The sequence below is a fragment of the Gymnoscopelus microlampas genome (assembly GCF_963454915.1).
Source record: "Gymnoscopelus microlampas genome assembly, chromosome: 20".
Classification (NCBI taxonomy): domain Eukaryota; kingdom Metazoa; phylum Chordata; class Actinopteri; order Myctophiformes; family Myctophidae; genus Gymnoscopelus; species Gymnoscopelus microlampas.
Window position 1 is genome coordinate 19,785,442 of NC_139957.1, and position 17,794 is coordinate 19,803,235.

The 17,794-nt window shown below is 41.0% G+C and overlaps 1 protein-coding gene across 1 annotated transcript in view; it reads right to left on the minus strand.

Moving 5' to 3' along the window:
• Positions 1 to 17,643, minus strand: part of slc25a21 (solute carrier family 25 member 21) — a 129,442-nt gene extending 111,799 nt beyond the window's left edge. Inside the window, exons 1-2 of the mRNA XM_084045750.1 lie at positions 17,509 to 17,643; positions 17,303 to 17,395 (exon numbers count right to left, since the gene is read on the minus strand). Coding sequence (XP_083901876.1) covers positions 17,303 to 17,372 — 70 coding nt within the window. The 5' untranslated portion in view covers positions 17,373 to 17,395; positions 17,509 to 17,643. The remainder of the gene's footprint in view (positions 1 to 17,302; positions 17,396 to 17,508) is intronic.
• Positions 17,644 to 17,794: the final 151 nt, after the last annotated feature.

The window sequence follows — 17,794 nt, forward strand, 5'->3', positions numbered from 1 at the left end:
CATGTGGGTAGAACATCCAAATAATAGATAGAATAGAATTAGGCAGGGAACTTACACTTAACCATTTAAAATGTTGCTCACATGTGTAAACACTAATGCATCAGTATTCAGTATTTGCTCCAATAAGAGCGCAGATAACTACAGTAGTGTCAACTGTCAACTGCTCGATAGTTTCAGGCCTTAACCACAAATCCTACATACTTTGCTGACCGGGGTCACCCAGAGGTCTGTACTTGTCCCCCTCCTTTTCCCTCAACAAATCCCTCAACCAAATCTATTCGCCGAAAATAGCAAATCTACATGCTCATAACGAGTCACATTGCAAGCTTGTAGATCCGCTATTTTCGCGGAATGTTCTCCTATTATGACATTTAAGGACGCTAGGGTCCAAGCCAGTAAAAAGTTGGAGTTTATCAAGTCACATGTCAAGGAAGCGTTGTGTGACCTTTTATATTTGTTAATTAACGTTACTTGTGTTAATTAATGTTAATTACTTCTGAAAGAAGAATATATACAATTTTACAGGAGTATAATTTTCTTCTAAATTACAATAAACTGAGTGGGACATAAACACCTATAAACACACACTATTCTGCCATGTGGGTTGTCTCTATAGACTACAACAGAAAAGATAGGGTGTGACCTTGGTACAAAACTTAAGCCTATTGACCCCACATCCCCTCCCCAGCTACTGTTCATTTCAGGCATATTTCACCCTGTAACCTGACTTACACAGGACTAGCATGGGCCTTCCCCCTTGTAAGCGAGTACAGAAAGCTGACGGGTAGATGTGTACACAAAGCTCTCCTGGCTGGGTGCAGTGCAGCAAGTCACTCCCTCTACCGACGATAAAAGAGCTGCACATTTCAGGTGCCGTTCATCTGGCAGAGCTTTCAGAGGCATGCCTCCAGAGAAAGAAAACAAACCCTGATCTGCTTCCCCTGCAACCGGCTCCCTGTGAGCCAGCCAGCCAGCCAGCGGCCTTCCAGGAGGCTGCTGGGCCACTCTGGCCCATGGACCAGGCAGGATGTTTGGGTTAGAAAATGACTTTGCTGCTCCCTCGGCTCCTTTCTCTAATTGCCCCAAGGGTAATTACCTTGTCTCCTTTCCACTTAGGAAAAACCAAAAACCCACAGAATTATTATATTATGCAGAAAATGTTTTTTTTTAAAATTGCAAATATGCATATAATTTGTATCATAGTTATTATAATTTATTTTAAATTATAATCTATTAGTGGAGTTGATATGAATTGACTATGAGTGTGGAATGTGGAAAAGAATATAGCCCTCAAAGTATGCTAACAGCTGGTGGTCCAAGCAACTGACCATTACGTTTTCTTGTTTATCCAAGAGCACCCAAAATGACTGAGAAACTACAGCAAAAATAACCAGAAAGAAAAAAATGTCAGCACTAACAAAACATTTCCTCAAGTAATCACAATAAAAAAAAACATCTGCAAAAAAGCAATGGCCTGCATATGAGCACCTTTCCCTTAAAGAAAAGAAAAAACAAACAAACAAAAAAACAGTCTCACCATCAATTTTAAATAAATTGTGAATATGTCAGGGGTCAGTGCAGCAGGGGTCTGAGGGTGCCACTCTGCGTTGGCCTGGCTAGGGGGACTGATAGATTGGTGGAGAGTGCAGATCCCCCCTTGGGTGCCATCCATTCAGGCTGCTCCGGTCCAACTAGCATTATGAAACACACCCAGGAGCGCTGCAATTCAGGAAAAGAGCAGAACACCAATGGAGCTACTAGGAAGATTTCTTCTTGTGCGGTATCGTCAAGAGAGTAGGAAGGATTTTTCAGCGGCGGATTCCCTCGGACTGTTACACACCACATCCATTCAACCAAGCAAAAAAAAAGAGAAAAAAGAAAAGTCAAACCACCCAGTGTTTAGGTGAAAAAAATCACCTGCTCTAATATGTACACGAGGGGCTCCTGGGGGACACTTGAGCCAGCCCATGAAGGAGCAATACGGTCTGCTACAGTTATTGTTGAACTCACATTTTCCTCCTTTTGAAGACATTAACATCAATGGTCGGTCTCAGGAAGAACCCCTCGCTATGGTAACGGCCCAGGCCACCTGTGTGTTCCGCCCGCTGAGCCTTCCGGAGGGGGATGCTTATCGAGAAAGCATCTGTCAGAGAGGCCCTCTGATCACAGAACTGCCCAGCTGAGGCGCTTGCGCGCTGTCAAACTGCTGATAACTTAACCTTTCTTCAGCTTTTAATTTATACTCCATCGCGCAAGAGTGCCGCTTGCCAAAAAGAACTGATCTACAAGCTAACAATGCGCCGCATCGCAACATGTTGTCAGCTTGCAGATCAGTTCTTTTTGGCAAACGACGCGGCCGTTCTTTAGGCTTTCATCCCACCGCCCCCCAACCGTGGGCGGCTACTCTCTCCTCTCCCACTGGACCATGCTTCAAACGGCACCGAGCTGCTGGACGAGCACGCTCTGTGTGGTCCACGTTCTACTAAAACCCATCCCTGTGTGAACTCTTGTTTTACAGTAAGGCAGGCTGTCGAAAAAATTACAGTCTGCGTCATAATCTGAGTCATGTTTTGGATCCCTTGACCAGGGGGGAAAAACAACTACTAGCATCCATGTAGGCCTATTGGATGAGAAGCTGGAAGGCCTTCAGAGAACATTTAGAGACTGCAAAACTGTCTGCTGTGAATTTGATATTAACACTATGACCGTCTAGGCTATAGCTTGAGGTTGAAAAAAGTAAACACAGATGTGGAAAATATTATTCCAAAGTATCTCATATGTTTTGATAGCTGCATGTCTAGGCTAACCTACCCTCCTCTGTATACCTGTCACTAGATTTGATACCACACCATGGTCCATCTAGCTACTATATTCACCAATCCATGAAGTCAGGCTAGTATGCACATTAGCACACTTTGCAAAGAGTGGCAATGGGAACAGTGTGGCGATGATGATGATGATGATGATGATGATGAAGAAATCAAAATCAAGCTAGTACCAGAAGAGATTAGACTATGGCTGTGTGCTAATGGATACAAATAAAATGTCTAGGCATTGTGACCATTATTACTAATTATAATCATCAATATTTTATTATGGTTCTTTTTCCTTTAAATTGTGACCATTATTACTAATTATAATCATCAATATTTTATTATGGTTCTTTTTCCTTTAAAAAATTACTATACACTTGTGGATATACTAAATAAAACAATACTCCCAATTGTTCAATATTGCTGAAGTCAGATTAGATTATAGCATGTCAAAGATTTGCAGAGATTTACTGAGGAGAAGCATTAAACATGACTTTGGCTCTCTTCCGCCATCTAGTCAGTCTAACCAAGTTACCATATTCATGAAAATGATTTGGATCAGATTGTGTACTGAGGGCAAAGCATTTTGATCCTCATTAAATACCTGTGCAGCAAATTGATGCCAAAATCAAGACCATACTTTTGCTCGAATAGGCCTTGTATTTTTTCACTAACCATACACACAGATGTTTGACTCCACTCATGACTTTCATCAGAAATTAAAACCAGACAAATGTAGTACATACAGTATACTGTAGGTACAAGTTTTTTCTCTCCTTCTCGTCAGGGTTGCAGCCCTGCACAAGAATGCATGAGAACTAGGGACAGTACGAGAAACCACAAACTGCTCTTTTCCATGACCCAACGACTTATTTCATATCTTTGTTCCAGTGCATAATTGCTCCTATTTCAAACACAATAAAGAGAATTGTTGCATATCTATCGCTGTCCTTTATGTGCACTTTCATGATTGTGACATTTGCGTCTGCTTTGATTTCACTGCAGGACTCTCCGCTTTCACAAGGATAATGAAAACAGTAAACACATTCCAAACAAGACCCTCTCTTCGCTTTTGTTTCTCATTATCATATTTTGCTTCTCCCTCTGCCAATGTCCTCCTCCAGAAAGCATGTCAGACTCTACCCAACTCCAGATTAGAAATTATTCTAAAGTGTCTATGAATCTGCGCTTCCCTAAATAAAGCTCTGTCCCAGGACATTCTTGTTTGGGCCACCAAGCTCGGGATATTTCCTCCAGTAAGGACACAAATTGGCTCAAGAGCACAACAAATCACATTATGATTACTGCACTGGCCCCAATGTTGTTCATCTTGATAGAGTTAGCCCAGGGGGGTGCGGCAGCCTGTCTGTCTCTCTCTGCTATAGGGAGAGCTAAAAGGGAAGACAGAATTACAGCTCTTGGCTGGAGCTTACTGTAAAAACCTGTGTTATAAGCTTCCAGCTCATCCAGAGAATCACAAGGCAGACGCACCGGCACACATGCACACACATGCATGTTGATGTGTGTGCGCGCGTGCATACACACGCACACATAAACAGGCAAAGAGTACACGGACATAGACACACATATGGAAACTGCCATGTACTGTAATTCAGGGTTTTTAGGTTCGAAGTCCGATGTTTTTTTGTGTTGTTTTTGTTTTTTTGACAGTGCTTATTATGTTTATTTATATTTCAGCGCTTACAGCAGAAGCACGGCAGGGTTTGTAATTATCTGAACTCTTGAATCATGTATCAAATTCGGTTGAAATAACATGAGGTTTGACTTGGCCTTGACTTTTGGGAGATTTTCTAGGGAACGCAATGAAAACTATTAAACAACGGATCAGAAAGCGGTGAGCCTGAAAAATCACCATTAGGAGACCGTACAGTAGTTCATGTCTACCACAGCTGCTGGACCATGTGACTCACCTACAACCACACAGGAAAATACTTGGTGTTCATTTATGCATTCGTAACTCCGAGAGTATACAGATGGAACCAAATGATCATACTCCCTTGCGGGTCCATTTGGTTCCATTTTGTACACTCTCAGAGTTAAATTCACACTGAGGATTTTACTGTGTACCAGCGAGCGCGGCTATATGCGAGGGCAGGAGGTTAAATGCCCCCCCTATTCGGGTCTTTTCAACACTTTAACATGTCAATGTTGATGAAGAACAAGGCAGCAGAGGACAGGCAGAGGACATGCCAGTACCCTTAGTCTTCTGATGGAGAAAGAAATACATAAATAAAAAATAACTCCCTGACATGAAGATGGGGGGGGGCTGCATTTTGGTCAGCTGACCATCTTCAGTGCTCGTATTCATAGAGCGGAGAATGAAGCCACAAGCTATTCTTTTTTATCAGTGTACCGGTAAAACAGAACTAAACTGAGATGATGAGCTTGCAGACAGTGGCCATCCAGTCAAAGGTCCAGTTTCTATTGTATAACTTAATTAGGAGGTTTGTAAACACAGGGCTGGACTCAAAACTATAGCAACGCGTGAGTTTACACACATATGCATGTATACACACACACACAAACAAACACACCAATATAGCCATTTTCCTGGCAAGAAAACAAAACCCAGATGTGTGTGTAAGACACGCGTACACATTCAAACAAATATGCGCGCGCACACACACACACACACACACACACACACACACACACACACACACACACACACACACACACACACACACACACACACACACACACACACACACACACACACACACACACACACACACACACACACACACACACACACACACACACACACGCACGCGCACACACACACACGTACACGCACACACACACGCACACACACACGCACACACACGATAGTTATGGACACAGTTACACTTATTGTATGCAAGTGGGCACACGCATGCACACACACTCCCTCTCACACGCACAGAGTAAAATCCGTGTAAATTTAACTCTGAAGAGTACAAAAATGTACCCTTGTGGGTCCATTTGGTTCCATTTGTACACTCTTCTGAGTTCGATTAAAACTAAGGATTTTAAAGTGTGCTCACGCATAAAGTCCAGTCCAGCAACTGTAAACTTTCATTTTCTTACAAGGTCACTCTCTCTTTGCCCCTTGACTACTTAGTCTAAGTGCTCAATTAAGCATAGCTTGTTTAGCTGATTTCCTTCCCAGTTATATTATTGTTGCCATGTGCTGTACTATGTATGCCTTCACTTTTCTATTGCCATGGAATTTGTGAATGATCTCAGTGTTTGCTTTGCATCTGTCCTCTTCCTCATTTAGCATGGGTCCTAAAAGTATCCTTTTCCATTAGAGATTAGTATTACTGGAATGGTTATTGGTCAAATATAAAGTGGCTGCGTGGGGTGGAGGTGGGGGCAGGGGTGGGTTGTTTGAAAAGTTCTGGCATTATGTTACATGTGATCTGTAGTCACGCAAACGTGTGAACACAAAAAAAGTCTTATGTTATTGATGTGTACAGTAACCATGTATGCCCCCTACTGCTGCAGTCTCAAAGCAGTCACAGTGAACTTCCTGCGTTGCCCTGGTTTTAATAATTGCCTTTTCAGAACGAGGCGGCAATGATCCAGGGAAAAGCCTCCCATGTTGAACAATCATAATTATCCTCCTGATTCCGCTCTTACCATAACAGTATAATTATTGTTATTATTGCTCAACGACCTTTACATACATGATGGATGTCTTGTGTGTGTGTATAGCTGCGCCTGAGCGAAGGGTTCAAAGAGACTGCAAGTGCACACGCGCATTGGTGCGCGCACCGTGAACGTGCATGCGCGGGTATTGTGTGGCGTCCAGTCAGGAAGGGGTTTCAAGATCCCTCAGTGGGTTAACAGCGGTCTCCCACACTTGGCTTACTCCAGTCCCCCACTTTCATAAATCATGTCATTAAGATAACGTCGCGAGCGTGGCTGAGGGTCATACATCACAGTCCCTGACAAAGCCAGATCTCCTCAAAAGCCTTACCCTCTGCACAATCTGCTGATTAAGGTATTCCTATGAACTGAAAACATCTTCAGTGCTAAAGCTGCAATGTGTAAATTTCATAGCCTATCAGAGATTTGAACCCAGCTCTCCCATGTGGGAGAGCAAACTCCTACTGCTCTTCCAAGATGGAATCTTCATGGTGTCATGACTAAATTTCTCAATGGAAAAGTAGGGAAACCTCCATGCAGATGTGCTAGCTATAATAGGCCTATTGTGTATTAACATATTACACCTATTGGTTAAAATAACATTTATACCGTTTTTAAAAGTTCCAGAATGCAACTCTTAACTCTGAGTGTACAAATGGATACATTAACACTGAGGATTTCACTTTGTATGGTTGTATTAAACATTGCCTAATGCTGTTTGTAGCATAGGAAGACGGCCAAATATAGTACGAGATTGCCACAGATTGCAGACAAATTAAGTTTAGTTAGAGTAAAGCATGATTTGAGGTAAACATGTGTAACATATAAACTTGAGCAAAATAAGTCTTCGAATGCCCACTGGTCCCCATAACAATGATCTATTTTCCTCTTCTATAAGTGGTACTCACCATAGGCATTTTCCTCATTTTTATTGGGCCTTACCTGCTTCAGTATAAGATTAATTTCAGCCATGAGAGCAATTTAAAGCCTATTAAAATATGTCAACCCGTAACCAGTACGATGCCACAAATAGTACGCCAAACCATCCATTATTTTGCCATCATTGCCGCTTTAGTAGCCTATGTGTCTACCTGTTGGATGTATCAATCTATTTAAGGAAGTATGGCATCCCGTGCTACATAAATTACCTTTTCACTTCATGCCTGGTCACAGTCCACTGATTCCCTTTGACATTGTGATCCTTCACATTTCCTGAGAACGGTAATTAGCTGAAGGAGATAATAAATCTTGTTTTGTTTTGTTTTGTTTATTTTCTTAAACATTTGCTGTTGAGATCTATTTTCCCCCTGCACCAAATTAAATGAGGGGGGAGGCTATAGTAATGATAGCTACACTCTAGTAGCATGCCATTTCTTCAAAGAGTATAAGAACAGAATAAACCCCTTTCCAAATGTAATATCTGACATCTGTTCTATAAAAAAAAAATATGCCACCACTCACTGAAGAAACGAAAAACAAAACAAATCCATGTTCATTTATACATTGAACAGATTAACTAATTTGTACAATGTCAGAGTGAAATGATCACTGAGGATTTTACTGTGTACCCATGAGCTTCTAATAATCAATGTAATTTCCTTGACTGCTTGAAAATCTGTCAGGACAGCCGCGATGGCAGATACTCTGCCTGGTTTTAAAGGAGACACGTATGGGGAGAGCGAAGCATCAAGAACCAAATACAGATGTGTCCGGTTAAGTAGCCATCCTTCAGCACTAGCATGCTTCATTTTAACCAAGCCATCCACAAACCCCACGGACATCTGTCTGTCAAAAATGTAAATGACTCCTCTGAGCCAAAGCACACATTAAATATGAGGGATGTGCCTTCGCCTGCCCTCCCAGACTGAGACACACAGTCTAGCAGGGTGTGCGTGTGTGTGTGTGTGTGTGTGTGTGTGTGTGTGTGTGTGTGTGTGTGTGTGTGTGTGTGTGTGTGTGTGTGTGTGTGTGTGTGTGTGTGTGTGTGTGTGTGTGTGTGCGTGTGCGTGCGTGCGTCTACAGTATGTGAGAGACGTGTGTGTGTGTGTGTGTGTGTGAGAGAGAGAGAAGAGGAGAGAGAGAGACACGTGTGTGTGTGTGTGTGTGTGTGTGTGTGTGTGTGTGTGTGTGTGTGTGTGTGTGTGTGTGTGTGTGTGTGTGTGTGTGTGTGTGTGTGTGTGTGTGTGTGTGTGTGTGTGTGTGTGTGTGTGTGTAGGGGGTGGGGGCTGCTTGCGAGGATGGGAGAGGCGGGGGGGATCTGATTTAGAGAGACGTCGGCAAAGCCCCCCCCCCCTTCCAAAATCAACATTACTTCAAACATGAGGTCATCTAAACATCTGTCTACAACATGTCCGCCGGGAGTTCAATCAAAGCCCCGCTAAAACATGTACAATTGTTTCTGGAAATAAATATTAGGCCTAATTCGGCTCTGATTGTGGCAGCCAATCGAAGCTGGGAGAGGAAACAGTCGTTTGTAATGGGCATCTCGGTCAGTGAATAATCTTCATGAAGTTCCCCCCGCTTTGTTTGACTTTATTTATTTGATTTTCTCTCGCTCTTTACTTCCTTCACTTCATTTAAGCTAAGTGGCTTTATTTGTTCTATCCCGCCTAATCTTAGACTCACTGTTTAAAACCAATTAAATCAAGAGAGTTGGAGTGTAATTTGAATGAAGTTCTGACAGTGCGACACAGAGAACCCAATCATACTCTACGCCGTCTGTCTCTTGTCGTCACACTCCATTTGCTACCGAGGTATCAATTTACTCAAAGAATTGAAAAACAGGATATTTGGTTAGGAATGACGAAAAACTACACATTCAAGCTATTTACAATGTAAATTAAGTAACATTAATGGATATTTAAGCATGAATTTATATATTTACAATTGTTTACATATTTTGAATGTATTAGTTTATTCATATAATAAACACTGATCATGTCCTTCTCTATGTGACTTACTTTTCCAGTATTTGACATTAAATACATATTTCTCATATCCCACATCCTACATAGCCTTCTTTATTGTTATTTTTATAAATCACAATATAAAAAGGAAGCCCAATAATATCCCAATACTTTCTACCAATTAGCATGCAAAAGTCATTGCTGACAAGAAACACCCACTGCTATTTAGCATACAGACAAACAGTAAGCCACTGCTTCCCCCTTGTGGTGGCAAACATGAATATTATATGAAACTGAAGGGCTATAAAAACAGACTACATTATTCACTTGTGTTTTAAGCATGACCTTCAAAACACAACATGTTTTGTACAACACATGTACAACATGACAATTACACTCAAATGTAAAGAAACACACACACACACACACACACACACACACACACACACACACACACACACACACACACACACACACACACACACACACACACACACACACACACACACACACACACACACACACACACACACACAGCATATTGCAGAGGGACTGAAACATAACAGTCTTGTGACTGTAAACCTTCATCCAACAAGAGAAAGAACTAGTGCCTAACAGCCAATCCTTACAAAAGGAGGTGGCGCTGAAGCAGTGCACCACTGGTCTCTCCAACGGTAAAAATAAACTGCAGCTTGTCCAGACAGCAGAAAACCCCCGTGCCCCCCTCCTCAAAATCTGTGACCGGGTCACACATAAATTAACACTGGTCTCCCTCCATCCTTGTTAACACTGAATCAAGACACACAACAATAACAACACCCCAGAGAGAACTTGGATCTGGAGAGGACTGAGGCCGAGTGCAGGTGAGGGGAAACACTGAGGTCATTCTACTGGGGGCAAAGTATTTTATGATTTTTGTTTTTTTCAAGATTCAAGATTTTCTGCCCTGTGCCTGTTGAGTAACTGACATGGGGCGCCTCCCAAAAGGTTACATCCAGGGTGACGGTAGACACAAGCCCCCTCAGGTAGTGGTGGGTGGATCGGTGCATGGTGCTATAGGCTGGGTAGTGGTGGCTGAGTCGGTGCATGGGGCTAGGATAGGCGGTGGTGGGTGGGTCGGTACATGGGCTGAGTTGGCGTTAGTGGGTGGATTGGTGCATGGAGCTAGGGCAGTATTGTGGAATTCTGTATTTACTAGTAATTGTTGACGCAAACTGAGTCGGAGACACTTCACATTATAAGATAGTAGTTTCTTAGCGAGTTAGGCTACTGCTTGTGTCACAGGACCAAGCTGTACTCTAGGCAGGGTATGGCGGTGGATTGGTGTGATGTGATCCATTTCTTTGAAAGGACATACTGGATAAGGTTTGAGGATTCTTCACTAACGGGTGGGAGCAGAGTGGCCTAGTAGTACATACAACACAGGCAAAACACAGAAAAACAGGCGGCATTGCCAGAGTACACACAATACTCGTTCCTATTAAAATGACAGGAGGAGAACAGTTCTGACTGCGGACTTCATAATGAAAATGTATAAACTGTTTAAGTTACTTGCTTGTTTATGTCAATGCCTTTATCTCAGAACAGTATCAAATGAATCATGCTCGGTCCATTTGTATGTTGCATTAAACACTGAACCAAGATACAGTGTGCTTACCAAACAAACAAACACATTTGTTATGTCTGTGTTGTCTGCAAGCCATTCTGACAAACAATTACAATGTTGCCTTTCCCACTCACATATGACAAATTCACTTATAGTAACTACGAAACACAGATCCTGTATTTCAATAAGAATAGATTTATATGTATCTGTGCAGCACCCTGTATGAATCATGATACTCTGACAGTTTAGTGTTTCTGAAGGCTTCTGCATTGGTCTTTAAATACTGGCCCCAGAGACAAAAAATATTATAAGATATTATGATTTTGTAATCAATACAATATTTTTGTACTGTACAAAATAATATCATCTAGGTCATCATTATATGGGAAGAAACATGCACATTTAATTCTACTTAGCCGTTAGTACTACTGCACATCAAAACAAGGCTTATTTGAATGGAATCACTGAAATAGACAGTATGATGTCATTAAGTTATTCTCCAACTCATCATTAGTAGAACTGCTCCGCTTTCGTCTTTTTATGACATCAAAGATTACAGCCTTTCTTTAATGTGTAGTACTATAAAAGAAAGGCTTTTATAACATAGAGTATGTGCCGTCATAAAAGAAAGACATCACAAGTGACGTTATTAATGTTCAATCACATTGTTTTTTAATTGTCAAAGTTAATAGGAAGATCATGTTTGTATTCTGTTATGAGATTATAATTTTATTGTGTATCGTTTTTTCAAGAGCATGAATCATTTGGCATTCACACTTTAACATGTATTGTATATGCTCATCTCCAGACCCTGACAACATCGTGTTATGTACAGTAATGTAAATGTAGAGGAATATGTCAGGATGTGATTGTACAGAACAGAGGAAGCTATAAACGGAGTAAGCAAGTAAAATCATGACTGTGAAGTGTAATACATAATAATTACATGCAATACAATTATGAGATGAGTCATAATTGAGACTTTTCAACCATACTATGGTATAACGTTGTCAAGTCCTTTTTAAACCTCCATGAATCAAAGAGGCCGGTATTGCAAAGCATGCATGCATGCATGCATGCATGCGTACATGCTTTTTTCAGCATGGCTGTCAATGTGATGTCATAAAGTAGTTACACAGGCAGATGGAAGGACCCAAACAGCTTCGTGCTCAATGGCAAAGGAAATACTACTCATCCTGTACTAGATGGTGCTTTTTCAGCTGGCCTAGGGATTCAAACTAACAACCTTCCAGACCGACAAGCCAGCTTCTCTAACTTGAAAGCCTCATAGAGTATTTATGATATATTATGATATATTGTACAATACAAGGCTCTGGAAATTTTGCTAAATGCTTTTAAATAGAATAGAATAAATAGGATGCCAACTTCAGCAAATAAAGCTTGTTTTACATCTGGAGTAAACCAAGTCCAAAACAATAGTCTTGCCTCTATACACACATTGCAAGGTAATTAAGACTACAGACAGACAGACAGACAGACAGACAGACAGACAGACAAATTCAGTCATAGCAGCACTGCAGTAGGCATGAAACGCAGGACAGACAGAGAAAGTACAAAAAACTAAAAAAGAAACAAGCAGTCAAGTAATTTGTGTGTGTGTGTGTGTGTGTGTGTGTGTGTGTCTGTGTGTGTCTGTGTCTGTGTCTGTGTGTGTGTGTGTGTGTGTGTGTGTGTGTGTGTGTGTGTGTGTGTGTGTGTGTGTGTGTGTGTGTGTGTGTGTGCATGTGTAAAGCGTTAACCAGCTACACAGTGGCAGTATGGATAACTATGTACAGTCAATCTACAGTGAATGTAATGGGGAATATACAATCTATCCACATTAAACATTACTTTTACAGCAGGCCTCTAATTATGATACCAGTGACCAGTGTACATCCCAGTAGTCTATGAGCAAAAGTGCCAGAGTCATGAGTAGGAGTCATTAATCCAAGGACAGAACAGACCGCATGGTGGTTTGGTTATGTAGCTCAATAAATTGATAATTGAAGAATGTTTGCCTTTTAACCACAATATCTGGTTAAGAAACTTAAAGCAGTGGGTTTCTATTTCAGAAACAAGTTGTGCTTTTCTCCTGAGGCAAAAATACTTTACTAGTATTAGATTATGGTGATGTTTTATGTAGGAATGCCTGTTCCACCTCATTACACATGTTGGACACTGTTTACCATGGTGTATTAAGATGTATTACCGGTTACAGATCACTTTCCCATCATTGCATTCTGCATGCTAAAGTCAAGTGGCCGTCCCTGACTGACCACAAGCTGCTTTATACGGATACACCTTCATCTATAAAGAAAACATTGGTCAACTCCCTTTATCTTGGTTCATACTTCACTATCACATCAACCCCCTCTTACGATCACAGGACTATTTACATGCCTCAGTACCCAAAACTCGAAAAACTCGAGTTTGGGGAAATGGCTTTTGTGTACTCTGCTCCCTCTTCCCGGAATGGACTTCAATAAACTCTGAAACTGCCGGCTTTCATTACCATATCTGCTAAAGTTATAGACATGCTAATGTCTATAATAATGATACACGCTGAGGAAGGCTTGACGCCGAAACGCATCTGTGTATGCTCATTGCTGTCCGTGCGTCTATGAATTAAAAGTTCCTGAAGGACTGACGGAGTGCTGGCTATTACTTTCTGGCTATTACTTTCCGGTCTAATTGGCCTCAATCCCTATCAATTGTCTTTCCTTTTCTTGTCTGTTTGTTGTATTTAAGATGACCAGGTCTTGCTTGAGAAAGAGATAACAAGTAAATACAATTAATAAATGTCTTTGTGCTATCACAATAATGTTTTCACATAGCTCTGGTCACTCGTATGTTCCATAAAGTGAGATTAAGATTCAATAACATTGTTTTTGTGCAAATGTTTATTAATATGTAATGTAATGTAACTGACTGGTTGATTGACTGCTTTATTGATATATACCTTTTTGCAATGAACGTATTTTCAGACACTAGGCATATACTGTAGATTTAGTTGAGAAAGGTGTTAAGTGTTACAATTTACACACTATATATTCATCATTTATTTCTCACACAGCCAGTCCACAATCTAGCCATACCACATACATGCAGTTGTATGCTGTTCATAAAAGAGAGCTCTCTTATCATGTTTGTGTTAAATTATGACTAAATGATTTTGACTCAATAACTATAGTCTTAGTAGTATCTCAATTGGCTTGATTGACTTGGCTCATGAAAACTAGTCATCATTTTTACTTAATTAACTAATTCCCTGCCTAGAACGACTAAAACGACTTCTGTCCCATAAGCCATGCCTGCCTAGAACGACTAAAACGACTTTAAAAAAATAAATAAATAAAAAAGACCCAAAAGACCAAGGAGATATGATTTTTCGAAGATCTAGACTCCCATCCACTTCCTTGTTAACTTTAAACTTAAAAATTCTGTATCTCGGCTCCTGAGTACTTTTTTTTTTTCAATTAAAAATCTTGGCAGTGGGCAAACGCGGCCAGAAATAATTCAGGCAGTGAATGACTCACAATTATGACTTGTATTGTGAATGGTATTGGGTGTATATATATATCTACTAATTACAATTCAGTAAATATGATTTAGGCCCAGCTCTCATAGGTTTAGAATATCATTTATTGTGAGAGAGGAGGATGTTTCTCTCTCGTCTCACACAAGTCCTTTCTCTCCACCACTCGCTCTCTCCTGGCAAACAGGAGTCGAGTGAACTACATAGTCAGGTTCTACACTTGATATATACAGTATCAAGTACAATGGTTTGAGAAACAAGGGGGCTTTGATCATTTTTCAGCTTATGAAAGTACAGAATGTAAGCTTTCAAATTATGTGTCATTCATTGAAATCAGGAAACTATTTGAATAAGATATGCTTATTTGAATGCTGTTAAACCTCTAACCAAGAATCTGAGTAAAGGGCTCTCAAAGTTTGTGAAGTTTTTCCACACTAGGCTACTGTCTGGCAGTCAGGTAAGAGGTGTGAACAATGGCTTCTAAACTCCACCCCTAACCTATTGGTAGTGATATGTACTGCAGTAACTACGATTTGGTTCCGCTTTCCCCTGCAATTTAGTTTTTAGCGGCGCTAGCCGCTCTATACCTTTAGGTATAGAGATCTATACCTTTAGGTATAGAGCGGATATTAGCCCTCTATACCTGGCTTTTGCGTCAACGTTCTGATTGGTCAGGCTCGCCAAGGTTCTGATTGGTCAGGTCCGTCAACGTTCTGATTGGTCAGGTCCGTCAACGTTCTGATTGGTCAGGCCCGTCAAGGTTCTGATTGGTCAGGCCCGTCAAGGTTCTGATTGGTCAGGCCCGTCAAGGACAAGGTTCTGATTTGTCAGGCAAGGGGACTATTCATGACATCACTATGATGTCAAGGTTTATTAGGGTTAGGGTTAGTGGCACTATTTAGTGCCACTGGAAGCCTTGAAATAAATTTACAGAGATTTAATATTGTTTCTCTAGTAGAAACACATATCTATGACAAAATATATCAAAGGCGCCGCTACCTTCACACAGGTGTGATTTTTTTTTTACTGATAAATTGGTTTAAAAGTGTTTCAACTGGTCAGCCAAATGAGGTATCGGCATATAACTTAAGTGATATTAAAGGAATTGTATATCTGTTCTTGAGGTAATTGTTTATCCCCCAAAATCAAGAAGGCTAATTTGACCTTTGGGATAAACAAATAAGTCGGTGTGTCCAAAAACGTAGTTACTGCACTTTGGCTTTGTAGGCAGGGGTGCAATGCTCAGTGGACGCGGTTGCACGCCGTGCAACCACTTATTTGGCCAGGGGGACGTGCAGGCACACGCATAGATTTAAAACTACTTTAAATTCACACTTCATCAAAGTTTACAAAGGCTCCCGACTCACGCGGTACATTAACATAGGAATTAGCCTATATGCATATCAATTGTCCATTGTGTGACCTGTACTGTAGGTGTTAAGCGACGTGCGCGTCACGTCATTAAAATAGAGAGTGCAACCACTTCTCAAATGAGCATAGCATCACTGTTTGTAGGGCAGTGTAGCTGAAACCTGAGACCAATAGCCACACATTAACAGAAACTGCAGATGTAAATGTTGGCTTTGACATGTGTGGCTCCACCCTCCAGAAGGGTGCAAGGAGGAACACAAAACACAGCTGTTTACAAACTAATTTAAACAATTCTAAAACGGATATGTTACAATGAGAAGGATCTCAAACATACAACATGTGTCAATGTCCATACTTATTTAGTTAAATTGCAGGCAGTGGTGGAAAAAGTACTCAAATGTTTTACTTAAGTAAAAGTATCAATACTGCACTGTAGAAGTACTCTATTACAAGTAAAAGTCCGGAATTCTAAATTTACTTGAGTAAAAGTACAGAAGTATTGGCATCAAAATGTACTTAAAGTACCAAAAGTAAAAGTACAAAAATGTTTGAAAATAGCCTATGTATAAAATAGGGCTAAAGTGGTTAATGTATGTTTTATAATATCATAATTTATATCTGAAAAGTAACTTAAGTTTTCAAATAATTTTAGTGGAGTAAAAGTACAATATTTGCCTCTGAAATGTAGAGGACTAGAAGTAAAAGTATTGGAAATTGGAAATAATCAAGTAAAGTACAAATACCTCAAAATGTTAGTTAAGTACAGTACTTGAGTACATGTACTTAGTTACTTTCCACCACTGGTGACAATGTCCATACTTATGTAGTTAAATTGCAGGACTTCACAATAATTGACCACTTGTTTGCCTTTTCGCTGGACAGGGAGAGGGAAACAGGGGAAAGCGGAACCAAACGTTGCGGGAACGTTTTCTGGAGGTTCCATTTACAGACACATTCCGGCAGGGAGCGACTCGAGGGTGATCATTAATATCATTAATAATGCTCGAGTCGAGTGTTCGATGAACCGGCGCGGTTCAGCGGTTGCCTTGTTCACACATACAGCAGAGCACAGGAACCTTCTGAACTTACATCGCAACACTGTTGACATAGTTTAGACTTGAATTCAACGTGGGGGGTGGATTCCCAAACGGACTCTTGTACTCTATTGGCTACTAAGTTAGCCGGGTGCATTTCTCCTTTCCGACATGTCGCCTTTCCGACGTTGACGAACCCTATACCTAACCCTAACCCTAACCCTAACCGCACGCGGAAGCCACTAGTCGGAGTGGTGAGATGTCGAAATGGAGAGTGAACACCAAGTTAGCCAGGCTACCTTCAGAACTTATTTACTTTACTATCGCCTAGAACGTAATGATATCACTTGTTTCAAACGGAACGGATTAAAAACAGAACGTACCTGCGGATCCGCCGGCCATTATCTGATGAGATGCTTCCCGTAGTAAACCTCCGGGTTTTTTGGTCGTCATGTTGGAACTTTCCAATGAGTTGCCTGTAAGCAGCAAACATTAAAAAAGTCTAAACATTGGCACTACAAAGGAGTGGTATAGCGACACACGTATACAGTTTATAGTAAAGCATTGGTCCCAAGGAATAAAAACCCACCCTGTCTTTCAATGACTCAATGTGAAAGTGAGTGTATCTTGTGTCACTGGTTTAGAGACTACTTAGATCGGATATACAGGGCAGCTGGTCGCTGTTCAGTCGCTGCCTCCACGCTGTGTAGAGAGAGTCGCAGCGATATCTTTCCGAGTGCTGTCTGTGGTACCAGTGTAGCAACGAGGCTGCTATGGTGTCAGTTACTCCAAAACAGTTGCTTCACAAAACTCGTGCTGTAAAGAGCAAGCAAATTATACATTATGCAAATTACCCAGAGAAATTGACCTGCAAG